The sequence below is a fragment of the Copadichromis virginalis genome, linkage group LG13, assembly GCF_057382275.1.
Source record: "Copadichromis virginalis isolate Kocher_CV1m ecotype Utaka linkage group LG13, C_Virginalis_male_GT1.1, whole genome shotgun sequence".
Classification (NCBI taxonomy): Eukaryota; Metazoa; Chordata; class Actinopteri; order Cichliformes; family Cichlidae; genus Copadichromis; species Copadichromis virginalis.
The window spans coordinates 14,268,253-14,284,439 of record NC_140630.1 but is presented as its reverse complement, the minus strand read 5'-3'; the positions used below and the strand labels follow the sequence as shown (position 1 = coordinate 14,284,439).

The following is a 16,187-nucleotide window of genomic DNA, read 5'->3' as shown; positions in this document are numbered from 1 at the left end:
ATTCCCTGTTCACACCATTGTTTTTAATTTAACGTGAGCTTTGCATGTGGTGTGACTTTTCTCTTTTTAAACAATTTGATTCAGTGTGAGGTACGCAAACAATTCCAGTGCAATTCTGTTCAGGTATTTAGCTGTTAAAAACCTGTAAAAAGTTGTGATACTTTTTTAAATATGTAAAAAAGCATCTCAAACAAAAGCATTTAGGTGCAGGGATATTTTTATAAATTATGAGATGATAAGTCATGAAAATATTAGCAGTGGAGGGACAATTTAAGCATCTAAGTAATTATTATATTCGAGTACTAATGTTTCTGCTGTCCATAATATAATATAATATAATATAATATAATATAATATAATAGGGATCCTTGTAAGAATGTCTAGCCAGTAGTGGAATGTCAAGCTGGTGAGTGAAAAGGGAGGAGCTGTGAAACTTTGCTGAGTGCATTTAATTCCTGCGTGGATGACACAGACTTCATGTGAGGGCAGAAGACGCTGTGATCCAGCTGCTTTAGTATAGTCTATACTGGATGCGCAAACGTGACAGGTTTTTCCTTAAAGTGTCCATTATAATGGGAAGTTGGAAGAATCACGTGCGCCAAGGGCTGCAGCATAGAGACCACAGAGAAAAGCTCCCCTTTGTTGGCGTTTTCACAAGCTGTAAGATTAACTTTTCTCTGCCTCTCTTGATGCTGTCCTCTCTATCAGAGCCTAAGGACGTCTGCCTGTTTTCTTTTAGTGTCTCAGCTGGAGGAACGCTTTGAACTTCGCGACGAGATTTTGGCTGATGTTCAGTCTCAGAGGTTAGAAATGCAGAATTTAACTTACCCTACATCTGGCGTTTGCGCTGATCGGTTTGTCCTCTGCTTGATTTTTTTTTTTTGTAAAGTATTTTAAATCTGCTCACTTGTTTTTATTTTCAGTTTAGAAAGACATGGAGTTGAGGTTGGGGGAAACGCCACACTGCTTCGACTCCGGCTGAGAGAGAGTGAGCACCTGGTAGATAAGGTGGGTTAAATGAGGAGTAATCCAATGATTAAACGCCCCAGCGGCTCAAACTTTCTACTACAGGGAAGACGTTTACGTAAAATGCAGAGCAGCATATTTGCACTGATATGCATGAACACCACATCTCACAATATGAAACAACTTTCAGAGCATTTGACCTTTATTTTAAAAAATGAATAAATAAATAAACATTCATTATTGCAACTGGTTCAGAGGAGTGGAGAAAATACTTTAATAATCATCTTTAATGGGTGTGTGCTGTTGTCTGCTTTTGATCTGGGTCACTTCACCCTTTGTTTTGCCTACCCAGTTATCTCAAACTGTCTCCGACCTTACCACCGTCCTCCATCTCAAAGAAGATGAAGTACAGTACTGGCAATCACGGTAATTCAAATACCTTGGTTAGTACTGACTATGATTCCAAGATTAAAAAAACACACTAGGTGACACAGACAATGTAAAAGCAACACATGATGGACCAGATTGAGGAAAGTGTTAATTCACGGTATATTTCAGATCTAGTAAAGGTATTTTTCAAATTGAGTTTCCCCATAATTAGTCAATATGTTGCCAATTAATCCTAGAGTAGTAAACAGTTAATTTGGTCATATAATAAATTTATTTTATATTCGTAGGAATACTGAACCACTGAAATAAAGAAGTATAATTTTCCAGGTTAGGCCGATTGTTGGGATTTTGTATTCAGAATATAAGGGATCAGTTCGTCACCATTATAATACTTTGCTGTTACAGTGTGTCTCAGTTCCATCAAGAGGCACTTACTCTGGCTAAAGGGAGTAACACCCTGAAGGAAGCCCTTTCAGAATATGAGTTCACCATAGAGTGTCAATCCAAAGAGTTAGCAGCCCTGCGTGTGGATCAGCAGTGCCTAAAGGAAGCTCTTGCAGATGCACTGAGAGAGAAAGAACGGCTATTACAGCGATGGATGGAGGAGAAAATAAAGGAAGCGGACAGGCTGAATAATTACAACATCACTCAGGCAAGGTGAGATAATGAGTTCAGGAGTTTCTGTGTGACTTGCAAAGCTCAAAAATTTAAATATGTTAACTTTATATGATAGCATGGTCACACTTTAAAGCTTAAAAGTTGTCTGGGACTGCTCCCTTTTACCAGGTGGCAACATTTGACCAAACATCTGAAGAAGCACCTCCAGAAAGGTGTGGGGAAAGAGCATGAGCCCACGCCGACCAATTCTTCAAGTGATGCAGCACAGTCTACATCAGCCATTCAGAGTAAGAATCTGCATATAGATATTAACACACATTAGATGCAAACAAATGGCTGACTTTTAGGCCGTCCTTTTTGCTCTTTAAATTAAGAAGCTTTAGGTCGTAGGTTAAAGACAAGTGTGCTAATGAAAAAATGAGACAATAGTGCAAAATGATATTTTTTTGTTTGTTTGCTTTTAACCATCTAACTAGATAGCAGTGGCAACTTCATAAGAGTTACAGTACATGAAGTACTGAATATGAACTCTTGGACCCAGCTACTAATAAAACCTAATGGTAGTTAAGGATTTAATAGGAAATTCATATGCAACCACTTTGATATAATGCTATTTTTGAGCAAGATTTTTTTTCCAATTCAATTTATTTATATAGCACTCTTCACAGCATAAAAACTACAAAGTCCTTCACAGTAAAATAAAAACAGGTAAACAAAAAAAATAGCACAATCAAACATTCAGCACAAATCTAATTAAAAGCCAGTCTAAATAAATGAGTCTTAAGCTGCTTTTTAAAAGAATAAATGCAATCAATGCAACGTAATGATGGAGGGAGAGCATTCCACAACCTGGAGGCCACCGCTCTAAAAGATCTCTCTCCTCTGGTCTTAAAACGTGTTCGTGGGACTAGCAGCAGCCTTTGATTAGATGATCTCAGGCTGCGAGAGGGAGCGTGGGGTTCTAACAGATCAGAAATGTAGGCAGGGGCATCACAATTCAAAGCTTTAAAAGTCAGTATCAAGATTTTAAAATGAATTCTAAAATGTATGAATGTTGCAATAATAGCGAATACATTAAAGTCTTTTTTTCCCCCACCACTTTAATCTACAGCTCAAGACCTTTAATTCAATGTTTGGTCAAAAGAATCAGTGGTAATTGTTTTGTGTCTGCCTATCTTGTCCTCAGGGATCAATAATCCAACAGATATGCACAGTGGACTCCCAGACCAGTGTCACATCTCAGGTCCACCACAGGCCTAATATTCCCTTCAGATCGCAGGGAGAACACTTTTTTTCTCCCCAGTGCTTATAGATGAAATGATGACATAAATAATGAAAATGTAGTTGGTTTTTCTTTGCAAATGTTAGGACAAATTGCTCACATGGATCTATTTTTATTATTTATCTAAAAATATATTTAAAGATCCACTATACTATGCAAATTTGTTTGTGACGTATAGTTAGAGTGCCTAGTTTCACATCACAAGTCACCCTGAAGTTTAGCTGATCACATGTGGACATCATCTTCATGATCAATGCATCAAACCCTTCCGGTTCTACGATTATTATTCTTTTAATCAGTTAACCTTTGAAACAACTTCATATAGTTTTCAGTTGTTTTTTTTTTTAACATTTTAATTACTGTTCAACGAATTAAACATTTAGTAATTTTGAAAAATCAAGCTCAGTGTTAGTTTACTGCACACTCTTGTATGTAATTATGTGTTACTGTCTTCTTTATCACCTGTAAAAGAAAATAAAGAGACTTTTTTTTTTTTTTAAAATCCCCTCTCCTGAACAAAGACTATTATTTTAAACATTGCATGTTGTATTCCTTAACTGATTAAATACTAAGAATTTCATTGTGGTGTATTTCTCATTCTGTTTGATTACAAATCTGAAATATTTCAAAATGTTTTGGGGTTGTTTTTTGTTTTGTTTTAATCATCAGAATTCAGTTTCTGATCTCTAGGATCTGATTGCAGTTTGTTTGCTGCCTGTTTCCATGGTCACCAGTGTTGGCATTAGTAGTTAAGTTGCACAGTTTGTGGAGTGCGTGTTTGGTTTTACTGATTGTGGTCTAAACACCTCAAGCTGTAGTGGAAAAATGGTAAAAGGCGGAAAGCGTCGTTTTTCAGTGAGCACTGATTGCAAATGGGTAAGAAGTCTTCATTTCATTGGTTTAATTAAATCATAGCATTCTAAACCTAGATGTGTAATTAGGTTTTCTTTCATTTTGTTCCCAGTTTGCTCATCCAGGTTTATCAGAAAATGAGACAAAGACTGGAGAGAACTGTACAAGCACTGGGATCATGCTGACTCAAGTGAAGTCATCGTTGCCTCAGGCTTTAAACTTTCAACGCTATCCTAAATGGAAAAGTCAGCAGGTGTGTATGTAGATAAGGCATGGCCTTACTGCTTTTGATATCATAGTCACTGCCAGTGGCCTTGATAGTTTTTCTTGGACTTGCTATCACAGTTCTGTATTTCGTTGCTCTCCCAGTATGAGTTTTATGGGTTAACTTGCAGAAATCCAGAGAGTATCCCTTCTCAGACCATGACAACAAGCACGCCTTAAAAGACGACGTCATTGTATTCTCTCATGTAAGTATGTAGTGAAAGGTTCAAGGTTTTGCTGAACACAAGATTCACCACATTATACCTTTAAAAGGGGACCGTGTCTATTCTATGTTGATGTACTTCAGAGTGTGGGAAGAAGGAAGTGTCTTGATGATCGCAGACAGCATATCTCCCGTTTCTGCCTGTGCCATGGTGGAACTGACAATAGCACCAAAGAGACTCGAGGGAACGCCACAGCCTACCAGAGTGACTTCATAGTGAAGGAGGTTGTTGATTCTGCATCCAGAAACCGGCGCTTCCCTCACAACCACAGGCAGAAGTCTGCAGAGGCAGCTTTGGCACAGGCGGGGGAGACGTTTATGTGGTTCGGACGAGACGATTCTGATCAGTCTGACACCCTGCAAGTGCTGGCAGCTACCAACTGCTCAACACCATCCAAGCCTTAAGATATTCTTACATTTAATGCCCAGATGGCATCATTAGGGGGCCATAGCATGCACAGAGCTTCCTTCACTTGCATATGAGCTGTAATCCATTAAAAATTGTGAACCAAGATTTATCCCACAGCATACTCAATATCAAATGTTCCAAGATTGGAAAAAGCATTAACATAGTTTAAGTAACATTTATTGCATAGAAACTATGCAAAGTGATTACTTTCAAAGTTTAGAACCTGCAAAAACTACTTCAATACTTTTGCTAGTACTTAAGTGATTTTATCTCTGTATTTCTAATATTGTAAGGCTGGTGATAAAATGATCAGAATCAAGGGCAGGTACTTTTTGTATCTCAACTGTTGAGAGTTCAGTCAGCCTCAGGCAGAAGAATGAACTATCAGCTAATGTTGACTCTATTAAATGTGCCAAAGTTGCTACAAACATTTCATAAACGCAATATAGCAATGTAGCACAATGTTATTTGAACTCAAGTTAGCATAAGCTGAGTTAACGTAGCTATGGATGCATCTGAACATCAGTGTGCACAGGCCTGATTTGAGTGCCACTATTAGTCTACGTGAGGACTGTTGGTGGTTCACAGTTTTGCCAGCAGAGGGCAGCAGGGTTACATGAGCCATTTGGCCTGCCTAGCCAGTGAGTTGTTCATTGTTCAAGGGCCAAGTTGTATGAAAAATGTAATAGCCACAAAACCCCTGTGTAATATGCATGAGAGAAAATGTGGGAGGGGGGGGAGGAATAATTAGAAAAATGATCCTGCTATTTTTATTCAATACATATCAACATGGAGATATTCAATTAGAGCATGCGAAATAAATTAAGTTTGATTTGAGTCATAATGCATGGGCTTGTTTCACCCCAGGGGATGAAAAGGATGGATATGTGTGTGTGCAGCCCATAAAGAGAGAGGAGGAAGCGTGGGAGCCAATGACAGCGAGCACTGCTCAGAGAAAAGCACTTAAGTGAAGAGTGTCCCCGACCACTCTCTCCAATAGCTGATGTTTTCTCCAGAGCATGCTCTGACCAGCTGCTTTCTTTCTTTAAATACTCACCGGGGAGATGGATTTTTCTCACAAGCTTTCTTTCAGCTGTTGTAATTAGCTGATCCACATACCACGCTGACCTTGTAGGCGTTTGTTTCACTTTTAAAAGGTGAAGCAGACCTCAGTCTTTTCTCAGACAAGATGGCTGAGAGATGTTTGTGTGAATCTGTGGGCCTTTTGCGATTTCACTTTGAGATTATCTGACACATCGCCGTCAGAAAAAACGATCCCCTGATGCAGGTGCACAATTAGGAGGGGGATGTCTGATGAGGAGATTACTTTTGATGGTTTCCAGGTCTGTTTTAACCCTATTTCTGCCATGTCACTGAGACAACAGCCTGGAGCATTTTGCTATTTTGCCTAAACTATTGTCAAATATTTTGTGAAGGCCAGCAGTGTTGCTGATGAGAGCGAAAGAAGCGCTTATTAAGGAAAAACACCTGTGCTCTGGTTTGATGGTTGGTTGTTCCTGGTCTCGACTGGTTGTCTGGCACCTCTGTCCCTGTGGGTGCATTTCGCAGACTGCACTTTTCTTTGGACTTGCCACAACTTGAACAACTCCTCCGCACAGAAGCCACCAACACTTCAAAATCATAAAGTCTCATTAGCTCTGTCAGAAGAGCAGTAAGGCTTTTAATACTCGACAGAAGAGTGAGAACGCTGAAATAACATGCCAATCATTAGTCGTGTCAGGCTGTGCGTACTGTATGTGCCATGTTTAGTGTGTTACTGCATGCCTGTTACATCACGTAGCCGGCAAGTATATGTAAATACAGTTGCATGGTAGAAAATCAATCCTTCTCCCAAGGACAAAAGGCACATCTCAGTAAACAAGCATTCAACCACCAAAGCCTTGCACTTCATGAATATTAAATCAGTCACTTTGAATCCTACCTCTTTGGTGTTGGTGGAGGCCCTAGTCTGGATTCTTACCATTTGCTGTGATTTATTCACAGGTGCATGTGTCTCTTTGATGTGTTGAGTTGAGAGGTTTTGCACCTGTTAGAGAAAAAAATGCTTTGAAAACAAGAGGTGGATTTGCCAGACAGTCAAAATAACAGCAACAGAAGGAAGATTTGTGTTGCCATGGTACATTGTGTGCGTGTATGCGTGTGTGCTTGTGTGTTTTCTTTTCAAAAAAAAGGCTGCTGCGCTGTTTTGACACATTCTGTTGTGTGCAGCAAAATTGGTTTTTGTCAAACAAGATCTACCTTCCTTTGTAAATCCCACATCAGTTTTGGCATCCGTTCTGACATTATGAAGTTGTGCATTTTTCATTTTGTGCATTACCTATTCATTAAAGATGTAACTTGAAAGAGAGTTGCTATGGAGATGCTGCGGTTAAATCGCATATCTCAAAGATTTTTTATTTCTGTTTATTCTTTTGCCAATTATAACTACGTCTAGCTATCTTGACTTCTTTCAATTTTTCACCCCACTTTCAATATCTTTTTTGATACGATGTCAAGGCTCACAGTAGGGCTTTTCCTTATGCCTAACACTTAATCTTGTTCAAACACTCAGCACATAGTCTAAACAGCAACTATAGAGTCCAAAAGTCTTTCGAATTGGCTGGGTTAAACTACACCCAAACTTTAAGACTCCTTCCAATCTCCTGTCAGTCATTTCTCTTGCAGTGCTTCCAATTCCCTGGCAGTGTTATTTTTTCAGCAGCCAGTTGGTTGGTGTCCCCTGGCAGCCTTAGTGGTCCTTGTTGCAGTAACGGTCAGGGGCCCTCCTGAGTCTGAGGGTGGTGATAAAGGTGGCTGGCTATCTCATTTCCACAGAGGACTAGATAACATCCTGAGAACATTCCCATCACTTGAAGAGTTTGTTCAGTTGAGATAAGAGTTCCCCTGCTAAAACCCAGCTGGGAAGCTCTGTGTTTGCCTGAGTGTGTGTGTCTTTGCACTGTGCATGTGTGCCTTAACAGAGTACTTTGGAGCATGTTAGCTGCAGCTCTTTTCTGTGCTGCAGCTGTGAGGTCCGCCAGGCTCCGATCGAGACGCTGCCTCAAAAGATCAGGCCTATCCTTGCATTAAATCACATTCCCCCATGCATTTTTCAAACCTCCGACAAGGCTTGCATGTTAATTTGTGCGTAGGTGGTGAGAATAATTACATTAGCCTGGTTGTAAACAAAGACCTACAAGCAGCAGTCTGTTCAAGTATCCCACCAGAGAAAGAACAAGCAAGTAGTTTATACAAGGATGGATGAATTTATAATGCATGCTTTACATGAAGGCATTCATAGCTGTTGTATCTGTAATTAAATAGCAACATGAAGAAAAATGAGCTGTTTTTCAAGCAAAATAAGCCTTATGCATTCTTGATTTTTTGTCTTTTGTTATATATTTAAAATAAGGGGAAACAATGCACAAACCACAGAGGATAGTTTTCTTCAGAAACACACTTTTATAGCCCCAAAAGCTTTGACTCGATTGCTGCATGTGCACAATGTTACCAAGTGTTTCATCACTGCTTAAGAAGCTCCACCTCTTAGTTCCACCACACTGCTCCTTCATAACCACATTTTAATCTCATTAGTAAAAGGCATAATGCAATGTACAGAACCAGAGATAGGCCACACACACACATCCAAGAGTGCTTATGCAGTGTTTCATACTTGAACAAAAGGGGGTCATTCATACAGGAAGCTGATCAAAAATATGTCAACAAGTGAAGGCTGCCTCAGTCTTCTCATAGGAAGAGCAAAGTGACACAGCTAAAATACGGAGATTCTATTTTCTGCTCCGACAGAGAGCCTGTGTAACTTCCTGCTTTCAGCCCCGCCGCATACTGTATGTAACTGTTTATATAGTCAGCCCTGAAAACTGCTTCAACATCTCATAATCACAGCATTCTATTTCCTGCTGCAGACCTCACAACAAGTCTAATTAACCGTTTTCACACTTATTTTCCAGTCAAACGGGTAAATCTGCCTCATTTGCATTCTATTGAAGGCATAAATATGAGGCAATGAAGGCATTCTTATGTCCTTTAACGGATATGACAGAAGCCTTAATGCAGAGAAATATAATTAGATGTGAGTGTGGCCATTGTTATTATCATGAGATTTTGTGCCATCTAAAAAGCACAAACTGCTTCACTGTGTGTCTACTAAGTGTACAATGGCATATTCCCATGAATCTGACATTATTATCAAATGTAAATTACACTGCCATGAGCCGCTCATTACAATGTGTGGAATGTGTCACAAGTTGTTAAAATCTCAATTTAACATGATCTCCACATTTTAGCTGTGGATAAAGTCTTCTAGTGGTGAAGTTGAACTTAAATTAAATGCACTTCTCCTCCTCGGGAAGGACGAAAGATGTAAATGATGTAGCCAGTGTAAAAGTAGCGGAGTTATGCACACTGATTTATACAAGGTTATTTTTGAATAGCAACATATTGGATGCATGGACTGAATGAATAAAGATCTTCACAGTTTATGTTGATGTTAGAAGACATATGAATCAAAAGAGCCAAGTATTATAGTACGCACACAGCATCAAGAGCCAGTAAAAGGAAATGCTATGCAATAAGGTGATTTAAGCATGAGAGACTGAGTCAAGGTTGCAGTGAAATATTCATTCAAATGAGGTAAAGAGTGAAGCAGCATAAGAATAACCCGCCTTTAAAGATTAACATAACCCTTGGAGGTGTTATTGTATCCCCATAACCAAGTCAGAATTCAGCAGGTGCAGAACAGCTCTCCCTCTCTTTGAGTTACTGCATTAAGTCCCTCAAATTTAGTAGCACAATCATGAGCCTCCCGTTCACTCTCTGGAGTAGAAGAATCGCTTTGCATTTTAAAAAGGTCAAACACTCAGATCTCTGCCAGGAGGAACTGAGGGAAGAAATAATGTCTCTCTGCAGAAATATGCAGTCGCACACCACTGATCCTCTCCAATACCCACTGTACAGTGAATAGATTATAACTCTGTGTGTGTGTGTGTGTGTGTGTGTGTGTGTGTGTGTGTGTGTGTGTGTTGACTGACATCCTCTAACAACTACTGTATAAACAAAGGCAAATCATAATATTGTATCAAACCAAATGTGGTGAATATTTCAATAATGTGGAAGATAGCACTGATCAATTTTTCTACAATTAGACATATTCAATTATTATCAATATATAAATAGTGCATTTGTACTCTATGAGCCGCATCCACTCATTCACAACGCATTTTATATATCCTTTACACACTTTTTTACCTATAATGCATTCACATACAGACAAATGCATCAGAGGCTTCAGTATGTTGCCCAAGGACACTTTGATATGCAGACTGGAGGAGCCGTGGATCGAACCACACAGTTGCACAGTTCCTAATGGTTGTTTTTACTTTCAGATGTGCTTTGGCAAATAAAGCCTTTGCATATTTGTTTTTACAGCAAGGGCTTTAACTATGTAAACTGCAGTAAACACAAAAGAGGATCAGCTCATGATTAGCAAACATTGCATTTTGCAGGATTTAATTTGTCACAAAAAAGCTGATTTTAATCACCCTTTGCCTTCAAAATGACACAGAGATAACAGATGGTGCTGCCACATATGTCTAATAAAAGCACATTAATGTATGGGTCTTACATACTTCATTACGCATGTCATTTGATATCATTAAATGATGTAATATGTCATTAGCTTCTAAATATATTTGTGGCTAACAAATACTCTCTGTTTCTTTATCCTCCCTTCCCCTCTTTTTGCGCTGTGAACATATGCTTCTATTGGTGTCCCTTGTTGGCTAGTGATGGTCTTTGGAGTGTTTGGGTTTCTGCCCAGTAGTTACATTGTGCCGGAGACAAGATGACCACAGGGAAGGATGGTCTCAGGACAGGGCCAAAACCCCCCAGGCCTGGGACCACACATGCAGGATACATGGTACAGCAGATACAAACAGAAAGTATGGAAATGATTCGTCTGCTGCTTGAGGTGGTTTTCTTTGTCTTTGTGGAAAGCTCTACTGGACGTGCTGGAAAACTATGCAGAGACTGAAGTGACTGGGAAATCCAACCATGCTCTCCGCCATCTGTGCCGTGTTATATGGCTGGCACTAATGTGTGAGTGAATCGAGGGTCTAAAATAATTGTACTGCAGGGACTGGAACTAAAAAGGAATATACGCTGCATGTTTTGACATGAAAGAACAGCTGCAGTTGCTGCTATCTGCACCTGTGGCACGAAGAACAAAAATCTTTGCATTTCATCTATCTATCACATCATATAACACTAAATTACAAGTTTCTTTACTTAATTGTTGGCCCAGAGCTGATATCAACTATGTGTAAGCTAATATGTTTATGGATTTCAGATAAAAACAAAAGGAGGCAGCTTAATATGAAATGTGGTTAACCTGACAGTTAATCAAAATGTTGTTTAAATAAGATTGGTTTTAAACTGCACTTCACGAACAAAGAGAATGGTGAAGCTTATCTCAAGTGATCAATCAGTATTATGCTAATGCCTACAGCTAAATGTGTTTAAATAGTGTAAAAGGGGTTATGTAATATAATACGGGTGATACTTCTGACCTGCGCATTAAGCAGTTGAGCTAGAATACATTTATCAATTTCATGGATGGTATTTGGGCATTTGGCTAATCTTATTGTATGTTAATAGGTCTAATTTATATATTCTTTTTATTTAATTCAAATTAATTAATTAAATTCAAAGTCTTAGCTGTCAGCCATATTTTATATAACATGGAAAAGCACCATAGGTTATGGCTAATGCTAGTTATGGGAGTTAACATTATCTGGCAAACTACTGACATAACATAACATGTTGTATTATGTTAGTTTTAGAATTTAGGCATCAGATAGTATTTTGACAAGTGTTAGCTCGGGTTTGCTAACTTTTTTAAAATTTGTTTTTATATGAGAATACTTTTAAATTCAAGTAGGCTGTTATTATTAGAAAGCTTGGCTAGCATGATTAGCATAATTGAAGTACACTCAGCATTAGGGTTATGGACATGCCCTGGGGTTCCAGAACCATCCAAAAAGGTCACTGTGCTTCCTCAGCTGAATCCTACTGACATACTTTTACAACTATAAGTAAAATATAACCAATCAGTTGTTTCAGCAACAATAATTCAATTCAATTCAATTTTATTTATATAGCGCCAAATCACAACAAAAGTCGCCTCAAGGTGCTTTAATTATTTAGTTAATAGTAGCTTAAAGTATCTGCACCACCATGACTGAGGACACTGATTTTAGAGTGCATGGGCTTATGCAGTATAACACAGGTGACAGTTTAAACCTGCACATAAGCATCTGAGTTAAAATTCCATGTATTACTTTAATTGGTGGTATTTGGCTAATAATGGTATATGTATGTTATTATTTTCTTTTTTTACTTAGTTAAAACCCCCCAGTTAAGCAGTACTCAAGTGCTAGCCATGAAGCACATTTTACATTACACCATATAAAAGCACCATCTGGGTAAGCTAATGTTAGGTCTGCTAGTTGAATTTTGGCAAATTACTAGCATAACAATTTAGAAATTTGGGCCATATTATATATATTTTTTGTAGAATATAATTCTGTTTTTGATTAAATATCTGTGCAGTGTGTGACCATCTTAGAATATACTAATAGTATATACTATTACTTTAAAAATTATATATACTAACAGGCTGTTAGTCTTGTCAGTTAGTTGTTATGTGACTAACACTGTTAGCATTATCCAGGCATGTTGTATTATGTTATTTTGAGCATTATATATATATATATATATATATATATATATATATATATATATATATATATATATATATATATATCAGGTCATGATAGATTGCTTATGCTTCATTTTGTTTGTGTAGGCTGTAAAGGTGAGGCATTAATGTCTGTTCATTTTATTTATTTATTTTTAGGGTAACAAAATAGCAATGTGAGTTGAACATAACACTTGCTTATCTTGTCTATCTGCTCAGACTAAAACCCTGTGCACACTAATAAGCTGTACTTAAATTAGTATTAGAGACACTGTATAGATTTGTATATATTGTCTCTGTACTGGTCGGAGAAGATATTACAAGGAATCATTGCTGCATCTCAATTCAGACGTTCAATAAATAAGTTTGAAAGGAGCTGGTGGTAAGAAGACAAGAGTTTTCAGACAAACCATACAAACAACAAAGAAAAAGACAATGAATACAACCCCCCCCCCCCCCCCCCCCAAAACATATTTAACTGTAGTAACCGAGGCTTAACATTACGAATGAAAATGTACTGAATAATAGTCGAGTCTGAATCGCCTTTCTCGAAAATTCCTACTGTCCCATCTATATCAACTGGAAGGAGAGCCTCTCATCTGTGCTGTGCGCGCGCGGGCCCGCGTGTAGAGTGTTGAGTGTGTGTGTGTGTGTGTGTGTGTGAGGGAGAAGTGGGCAAAGGCTCCGCCTCACTCAAAAAGCGAGAGGGGGAAAAAAGGAAAAGCAAACTGATACACACCTCTCAATTCTGGCAGGAGGAAAAGAATAGGAGTGTTTATGAACCGTATAAGTAAACAGCAGGATAACCAGGCACACCGAGAGCCGAGGCTACTTCCCCCCGTAAAAACCGACACCAGGCACCGTTTCCCTGCGCCGGAGATTGTCCCGTTGCGTTCAGGATTAAGTTTTTATGTCATCTAAAGGTGGATCATTATCTAAATCCGAGATAACAAGCGAATTTGAAATGCGTAGCCTGCGATGCTATTTCTGGAGCCCCCAAAGCCGACGTTTGAACTCTCAGTAAACATCCAGTCGAGGTAGGATTCAAGATTATTGCAAAGGTGGTGTAAAATATGTCGGTGTGTGCTCCACCGGGGTATAGTTTTGAAAGCTATACTCGCATCGCTGTCCATGTGTCCCTGCGCCATCAGCAAGGAGAGACAAGGGAGGGTGGGAGTAGACATTAGCCGATACTCCACTTCATAGTGATGTGGAAATTGGCTTTATTAAGTTCCTAATGAGGCTGGGCAATTAAAAGGTAACGGTGAACATTCATTAAACGTCCAATCAAGATCAGCTATGAGTGCTATAAAATTTAAAAAAATGCATTGATAGATTTTTTTTTTTCATTTTTCATCCGAAACCAGGAAGAACATGCACGGAAGGAGTTTGATTAAAAGTTTAGTACTGGTGCAGGCCTATTTTGCAGTTCTTCCTGGCATCAGTTTGGACATCTCTAATCAGCTGTAGCATACTAATTAGTGAGTGCCAAATAAGTTAATCACTCAATCAGATATCTATATGAGCATCTGCACATTTTCACACAGAGGATGGTCCTTCTATTTTTTAATTTTGAGAAGCACAGAGTAGGCACTGATTCTCATAACTCTCACTCCCTTTTCTTTTCTTTTCTTTTTTTAAACTGCATTTGGAGGCTCTAGTGAAAGAAAGCTTCAAGTGGAGGAGGAGGACGAGGAGGGCGGCTCCATTGTCTGGCCAGTGAAGGGGTGGGGATAAGAGGCTGTATGCAGATGTGCTGCTGGCAACGGACATCTGCTCTACCCCCTTGGGCATTGTCACAACAGGCAAGGAAACTTAGTGTGGAGCCTTCCTGCGGAGAAAAGACCTTTGTTAATGATGTGCAGGCCATGACCTGCACCCTTCCAGATCCCAGGGTTTGCATTTTAAACGCTACATTTAGCCGAACATTTAATTCGGCTTGCTTTGAATCAGATAATGTGGAGTTTCAGATATTCTGATTTTGTTTTTCCCAGCTCCTTCAGTCCCACCTGCAGCACCACCCTCCCCGTTTGCCTTTCCCTATCTCTCCCCTCATCTGCCAACCTTCAGCTCTGATGGGGGAGTTGTGGTGGTGGTTGAACTTACTTTCCTGTTGTCTTTGTGGACTGTGTGTGTTGAGATATGAAAGCTGGCCTCTCAAGGCAAATGCATCACAGGCAGCATCAGAGTGTACATGGCAGCTCCTATCAGGCCTTTTGATTCATCGCTGAAGGGGAAAATGCCAAGAAAATGCAAAATCACCGTTTTAATATTTATGATATATACATACATACACACACAGACACAGCTTGTGCTTCATGGTAGCGCTCGGTGTTGATGTGCCTGTGCGCCTGTGTTTGTACTGGAAAACAGGAGTCTCATTTGCCTCAACAGATATTCCCTGGTGACTGCTGGAGTCACTGTACTGTGATTAGGAACATGATTTGTGCTTGTACTGAGCACCGTTGTATATGGCTGATTTGCTGTGCAACATGCTTGTGTAGGGACTTATTTGTGTGTCTCCGCTGTGTTATACCATGCTGGAGAGTTGAGATGCAAACTGGGGAGCAAGTGCACCAGAGCAGGAAAAGATGATAGTCTTTGAAAGCACAGCTGCTCTTACTGGCATGTGCCCGCTTATTTGGCATTTGCTTTTCTTTGGACAGAGGTCGCATGTTTTGTTTATTAAGAAAGCGAGCACTTACTTGAACTATATCCATGTCCCGTTGTTGATATGATTACTCTGTAAAGAGGAACAGCTAGAAGCACAACAACAGCAAAAGGAAAATCATAATCATGCATCGACTGCCTGTTTTGAAGTCACAGAAGCAAAGCAATTACAATTGGTTAATCATATTCTCAGAGCCTAATTCTCCATTTAACACAGTAATTTAGATGCTGCTGGAATAGCTCTTGTGAGCTCTTCTGACAATTCCCATAATGGCCAGAGTACTAACGGCTCCCTAAAACTTCCCGTAGGTTGGTTTGAGAGGATTGTACTGTCATGTGATTTTTTTGCTGTGCATTGTGGAGAGGGGGTAACGGGTGTGAAATTGCACTGTGCCAGTTGCAAGAGGCTGAAAATGTACCAACTATACCACAGGTCTCTTTGAGCATGACTGCAATTAATCTTTTATCGGATAAGTCTAGGTTTTGATTTTCTTTATGCGAGTTTTGTTTGAAAAAAAAAAAAATCAACTACAGCTAATTATCCAGTTCAGTTTATTTCGTCACAGTTTGAAGTTGAAATTTGCATGTTAAAAAAACAAACAAAAAACCCCCCCAACACAATACACAACAACAACAAAAGTTTTTTTGCACCTCAGCGCATGTGACACAGATCTTTAGACATCTTACAACTCAATCCTCAGATTGCGTTAAGGCTTTGATGCTGAAAACAAAGATT

At 39.2% G+C, this 16,187-nt stretch overlaps 3 protein-coding genes across 3 annotated transcripts in view; all 3 read left to right on the top strand.

The window, feature by feature from the left end:
• Nucleotides 1-406: 406 nt before the first annotated feature.
• Nucleotides 407-3,756, top strand: LOC146695356 (autophagy-related protein 16-1). Its single transcript, XM_085477457.1, has 7 exons — nt 407-660; nt 740-803; nt 924-1,008; nt 1,319-1,392; nt 1,762-2,013; nt 2,143-2,261; nt 3,161-3,756. The coding sequence occupies exons 1-7, from the start codon at nt 531-533 to the stop codon at nt 3,232-3,234; spliced, it is 798 nt and encodes a 265-aa protein (XP_085333583.1). The 5' UTR covers nt 407-530; the 3' UTR covers nt 3,235-3,756.
• Nucleotides 3,757-3,962: 206 nt separating this feature from the next.
• tex36 (testis expressed 36) lies at nt 3,963-5,109 on the top strand. Its single transcript, XM_085477451.1, has 4 exons — nt 3,963-4,132; nt 4,221-4,361; nt 4,504-4,578; nt 4,680-5,109. Exons 1-4 carry the CDS (start codon nt 4,082-4,084, stop codon nt 4,998-5,000), a joined length of 588 nt encoding a protein of 195 aa, XP_085333577.1. The 5' UTR covers nt 3,963-4,081; the 3' UTR covers nt 5,001-5,109.
• An 8,324-nt stretch (nt 5,110-13,433) lies between these two features.
• The window catches only part of LOC146695354 (C-terminal-binding protein 2-like), an 89,762-nt gene continuing 87,008 nt past the window's right edge, over nt 13,434-16,187 (top strand). The window contains exon 1 of the mRNA XM_085477447.1: nt 13,434-13,818. The gene's annotated coding sequence lies outside the window, so the exon portion shown is untranslated. The remainder of the gene's footprint in view (nt 13,819-16,187) is intronic.

What these genes read in the sequence shown, in the direction of transcription:
- LOC146695356 (XM_085477457.1), top strand. Translation starts at nt 531, where the DNA reads ATGCGCAAACGTGACAGGTTTTTCCTTAAAGTGTCCATTATAATGGGA. An exon ending in TACAACATCACTCAGGCAAG is followed by an intron (nt 2,014 to 2,142) that starts GTGAGATAATGA and finishes CCCTTTTACCAG; the next exon opens with GTGGCAACATTTGACCAAAC. An exon ending in GTCTACATCAGCCATTCAGA is followed by an intron (nt 2,262 to 3,160) that starts GTAAGAATCTGC and finishes TCTTGTCCTCAG; the next exon opens with GGATCAATAATCCAACAGAT.
- tex36 (XM_085477451.1), top strand. Translation starts at nt 4,082, where the DNA reads ATGGTAAAAGGCGGAAAGCGTCGTTTTTCAGTGAGCACTGATTGCAAA. An exon ending in TGAGCACTGATTGCAAATGG is followed by an intron (nt 4,133 to 4,220) that starts GTAAGAAGTCTT and finishes TTTTGTTCCCAG; the next exon opens with TTTGCTCATCCAGGTTTATC. An exon ending in ACGTCATTGTATTCTCTCAT is followed by an intron (nt 4,579 to 4,679) that starts GTAAGTATGTAG and finishes GATGTACTTCAG; the next exon opens with AGTGTGGGAAGAAGGAAGTG.